This window comes from Neophocaena asiaeorientalis, unplaced genomic scaffold, assembly GCF_003031525.2.
Source record: "Neophocaena asiaeorientalis asiaeorientalis breed wild unplaced genomic scaffold, Neophocaena_asiaeorientalis_V1.1 scaffold124, whole genome shotgun sequence".
Lineage (NCBI taxonomy): Eukaryota > Metazoa > Chordata > Mammalia > Artiodactyla > Phocoenidae > Neophocaena > Neophocaena asiaeorientalis.
Genome location: NW_020174135.1, coordinates 15,045,097 through 15,050,205, shown reverse-complemented (window position 1 = coordinate 15,050,205; position 5,109 = coordinate 15,045,097). Strand labels below are relative to the sequence as shown.

Genomic DNA, 5,109 nt, shown 5'->3' with positions numbered 1-5,109 from the left:
CTTATCCTTCTTGTCTGTCCCGTTTGCTCCAGTCTCCTCCCTCCTCCTCTTTCGCGCCGAGTCTCTTTGTCCCATCCCTGTCCTCCGTGGTGTTCCCACCCTTGTTCCTGTTTACCTCACCCTTAGCTGTGGTTGTATCTGTTTCCAACTCCTGGCACCGAGCAGGCAGAAAAAAAATGAAGTTAACCCTGGAATCGGACAGTGGGACTTGGAAAACCAGATCTCACCAAATTTCTGTGACCTGCTGGTTGGCGGTCCCTCCCGACCCTTCACTTTAGACCCGGCTTCCTCCCTGTGTGGTACAGTGGCTGCGCTTTTGTCGCAGACTTTCTGTGCTTTACCCACATTTTGCCTGTTATAAACATATGTATAAACAAATACTCTAAGTACTGTAACTGAAAACATTGGCTGTTAAAATAGAGCTATTTCCACAAATTACTGATAGAACAAAGTGGGTTGATTTTATCCCAGGCATATTTAATATGCATATTACTGTTCGTGAGATCTTCATTTTTATTTAATCGATATCTGACTAATATTTCTGATATTTCCTAAAAATGGCTTTCAATGATTACAATAGTTCAAGTTTAATAATCTACTTTTACTCCGTGGAGTTAGTTTTGACGTTAGCCTAAGATAAATTCAATGAGTTCAAGTTTTTCTTTTTTTCTTTACATAGAGAAAGTCCACACCAAGAGTGAAGTCTGGTCTCTTAAGGCTGCAACTTCCATTACTGATTTGATAAAAGCACAAGAAAGGGTGTAATTAAGGTTTCATTACCAAGTTACCACCCTCAGGAACAGAACAGAGAGAACTGGTCTAGTTTAGTGGGGAATCTAGAAAGAACTTTGGCCAAACTGGGGGGGGGGGGCTTCAGTGTTAAATTTATGAAGGAAAGTGTGGGAATAATTACCACCTCAGAAGGGAGACAGCAGTTCTGAGTTAATTATAGGGAGAGGGGACCTCATAGGAAAACTGAGAAAAAACCATCCAGCACCTGAGCAGAGCAGGGCAACTGTCTGCAAGGCTGGGATTTGGGGGGCAGGTAGGGGGAGAGAGAAAGAACAAAAATGCAGGTACCCCGGGTCCCTTTCAATAAAAGATTCATCAGCATATCTGAGGCCCTGATTTTCCCAGAAACATTAGCTATATAGAGAAACACTGGCGCAGGTGAGGGCTTCCATCCCACTGCCTCTCCCTCCCCCACACCAACATCCCACTCCATCCCCCAAAGTATCAGCTAAGGCTTCAGATCCAGTATCCAGAGTCAGAGGGCTAAAACCTGGGATAGTCTGCTTTTCTGCTCTACTGCTGTCCTCAACACAGTGGGAGACTCTGCCTACCCGCCCCCTCCCCCGCAACCTGATTACATCATACCCATGTGTTAAGAACCCACCATATGCTGGGCCACTGTGCTGGACCTGTGATCACAGAGAAGTCAGACACTGTTCTCAAGAAGCTCACATCTTAAACAAGAAGCAAACATCCCCAAACAAGTAGAGAGGGAAGGAACAAGTAAAGAGGAAGGAACGTGGGACAGAGGCATGAAGGGAGCCCCTGTATTCTGGAGGGGCACTGGAGGGCTTTGCCCTTTCCTCTTTCTTCCTCTTTCACTTGTTTTCTTTCCCTCTATCCTACCCCATCCTTCCTCCCTGAAAAGCAGGTGCTAAAATGTCCACCCCTTCAATGAAATCCTTGCAGCTCTACTGCCCCAAATTAGGAGAAATTGAACTGTCCTTGCCAGTTAATCCTGAGTCACATTAGGGAACTATTTTTTAAAACCATGACATTTACTCATTACTTTAACCCCTTAAACTAAACAGAAAAGACAAAAGGCAGGAGCTTGTCCGCTTTTACTTTTAAGACAAGGCTAAAAGCCCCAAACATCTGAGTATCCTCACTTCCTGGAAATCTAATTCATTAGACACACACAAAAATCCCATCTTAGTTCCACTGCCTTTCAGATGCGGTGAAATTTGTTCCGAATGTCTCCCTTTCAGGCCTCTGTAAACTCTCCCAATTTGGAAATTCTCCCGGATTTTTCACAGATGACTAGCAAATATTTAAGGCTTTCAAATATTTTAATGATCAGGGATTAAAGATAATTCAGCTTTAATTAAAGCGAAAACCCCTTTAAATAAAAAAGAAAAGGCCTCTGCAGCAGTGGGAAGTTTGGCTGGATGTGCACCCGAGAAGCAAAAGTCAGTTTCTTAAACAAATCCACCGAAAGTTTCAACTGCGAGGCGCCAGGCTCTCGTTAAGAAGATAGGGTTTTCGTTTTCAAGAAGGTGAGCGCCGTAACTGACTATGGTGGCATTTGGGGCCGCAATCCGGTTACCCTCGAGCCGCTGTCTACATTCCCTCTCCACTCAGTGCTTCCCACCCCCCCGCCCCGGTCCTGGACGCTGTCGCCTCTTCAGCTTGCCAGCCATTCCCAGTTCCTCTCTTTTAGCTTAGAACGAGGGAGACCCCAAAGGGGAGATGCTACTACAAATTGGAACAGACTGTCCAAGGGACGGGGCATGGGGCGCATGGAAAATCTGTGACGCTCCTGTGGGGCTCTGGGCGAACCAAGCGCAGCAAGGCCCGTGGGAAAAGTGCCATAATAAATGCGTGGACGCCCGGGGATTCAAGGGAGCTTTGGCTGCAGCTTGAGCTTCCGGCCCTCCCGTGGGCCCATATGGGCGCTTTACCTGGACCCGGACCTCGGGTAAGTTGACCTTGCCGGCCAGCTCCTCGCGACTGTACACGTCGGGGTAGTGGGACTTCTCGAACGCGCGCTCCAGCTCGTGCAGCTGGTATGTGGTGAAGGTCGTGCGGTTCCGTCGATGCTTCTTCTTGGGCTGCTCCTCCTCTGACAGCTTCGAGTCGCTGGGGGCTGGGGGTCCGACAGGCAGCCCAGGGCTCGGCCGCGCCTCCCCTGTCTCCTTGGGGCAGTAGGGGCGAGGGGCTGGGACGACGAGACCCCGCACGGTCAGGGACACTCCTCGGAGTATCCGAAGGCCACCCCGCCCACCCATGCGGGCTCCGAGATGGCCCAGGGAGGTCGGGGGTCAGGGCTGCGAGGGTCCCCTTAACTTTCCCTGAACGCAAGTTGGAAGCTCCTGCTACGCATATAGCCCCCACCCCTGCGCCCAGATGCCTTAATAAAAGTTAAGGCAGGGCTCTCTCCTCTTGCAGAGCTCCTAAGTTTGGAAGCCCTAAGGGTCTCGGAGCAGCCAGGGTGCGTACTCACCTTCGTACTCGGGAGCCGGTGCCGGGGCGGGCGGCGTGGAGGGCTCGGCGCCTCCTGCAGGCGCCTTGGGGCAGGAGGTCCGCGCGCCCGGCCTCCTATCCCGCTCTTTCGCACCCCGGGCGACCCGCTCCTCCGAGAAGGAACCGAGGATCCCGTCGTCCTTGGTAAATCCCAGGATGGCTTCGATGCTATGCAGCCGCGAGGTACTTCCGCCCGGGCTGCGGAGCAGGTGGCCGGCGAGCGAGAAGCTGCCGTCGGCCATGGCTGGGGCGCAGCCGGGCAGGTGCATGGGGAGCGCCGGGACGCCGGAGGGCGCGGCCCGCGCTCTCCGCAGCGCCGCCTGCTTGGAAGACCGAGAGCAAGAGGCTGGAAGTCGGCCCCTCCCGGGTGCGGTCGTCCAACCCGAGGGGTCCTGACTCAAGGTCAAGCTCCGCGGGCGATGCGGGCCCGGCCGCGCGCGCTAGAGGAGGGCGAGCTCTCGGCCCGCGGCCGCCTAGGTCCCGGCGGGAGTCGGAGTTTCAACTCCCGGTGGCTGGGTCTCCGGGAGCTGAAGGCTCCAAGCCGGGTCGCCCCGGCTCCTCCCCTCTCGCCCGGTACCCAGCCTCTTCCCTGGTCCCTCCCCCCGCAGCGGGGCGGGTCCTTCCCTCGCCCAGCCTCAGGGTCCTCGCCCACCCACCCCGGGCTGGGCCGGCACTCCGAACCTTCCACCTCCCACCTCTCGATCAGCTCCGAACACTGCTGAGACCGCTGGGGCATGTTTGACGGGCCCGGGGACCCGGGTCCGAGGGCCCGCTCCCCGCAGTCCTGCCTCAGTGGGGCCGACGCCCTCGGTCCCACCTCCCTCTCGGGCTTGCCTCCCTCCTTCGGCTCCTCTCCTTCGGCCCAGGCTCGCCTTCTGCCCCGAGGCGCGCTTCCTGCGCCCGGCTGAGCGCCAGGGGCCACCCTTGGAAAGACCGAGAGCAGGCTCCCCGGATTTCTGGCTTTGGAAGTCAGTCCACGCTTCTTCCCAGTTTGAATTTTCTCCTCTTTCTTCCTCTTTTTAGCCCCACCGGCAATCCTCTTTCGGCTCCGTAGTCCGAAGCCTCGGACTTCGGGTTTATTTTGTTTGTCTATATCTGACTTAACTACTCCTCCCTGCCCCCTCGGACTTGCGCGCTCGCAGGCCCCCTGACCCCGGCGCCCGCCCCCGGAGACGGTGGGACCATCTGTGCTCGCAGGCCTGGCGACTTCAAGGGTCCCACGGCCCAGCAGGAGGCTGGAAGGCGCCGAATCGGAGACGCTGCCGGGCTCAAGCCGGTGGTAGACCCGCTAGGGGTTGTCACCCTCGCAGACTATTTGTCCTGAGGGAACCCTCCCTCCAAACCATCTTCCAGGCCAAGGAGATGACCCAACCTCAGGCTGAGGGGGGAAGGACCTTCGTCAGGGTGCAAGGCCTCGCGCTTCTCTGGGGGCTATAGGCACAATCCGCTGGCAAAGGGGACCCCGCGAGGCTTCCGAGGCCCAGAGTGACTCACAGGCCAAGTGGGAAGATGATTTGTGCGGGCGGATGGTTTTGTTTTGTTTCTTCACATCCCCCCCCCAGTGCTGTGAACAGCACTGTAAACGCCCGCTCTTCTCAAAGCTGATGCCAGACCCGAGGCAGCCCCTGCCCTCACTGAAATGTTGGCGGGAAATGTGAACCAAAATGCTTTCCTAATAAGATCTGCAGGACTCAGAGATTCTTTTTGTTTCCTGGTTTTATTGAGATACTGCACTGTATAAGTTTAAGGCGTGCGGCGTGATGATTTGACACATACACACGTAAATGATGACCACAGTGAGTTTAGTTAACATCCATCATCTCACGGAGACACAAAACAGAGATTTTTAAAATC

At 54.9% G+C, this 5,109-nt stretch overlaps 1 protein-coding gene across 1 annotated transcript in view; it reads right to left on the bottom strand.

Moving 5' to 3' along the window:
- RAX (retina and anterior neural fold homeobox) overlaps window positions 1-3,524 on the bottom strand; it is a 3,755-nt gene extending 231 nt beyond the window's left edge. The window contains exons 1-2 of the mRNA XM_024754865.1: window positions 3,236-3,524; window positions 2,694-2,950 (exon numbers count right to left, since the gene is read on the bottom strand). Of these exons, the coding sequence (XP_024610633.1) occupies window positions 2,694-2,950; window positions 3,236-3,524 (546 nt within the window). The remainder of the gene's footprint in view (window positions 1-2,693; window positions 2,951-3,235) is intronic.
- Window positions 3,525-5,109: the final 1,585 nt, after the last annotated feature.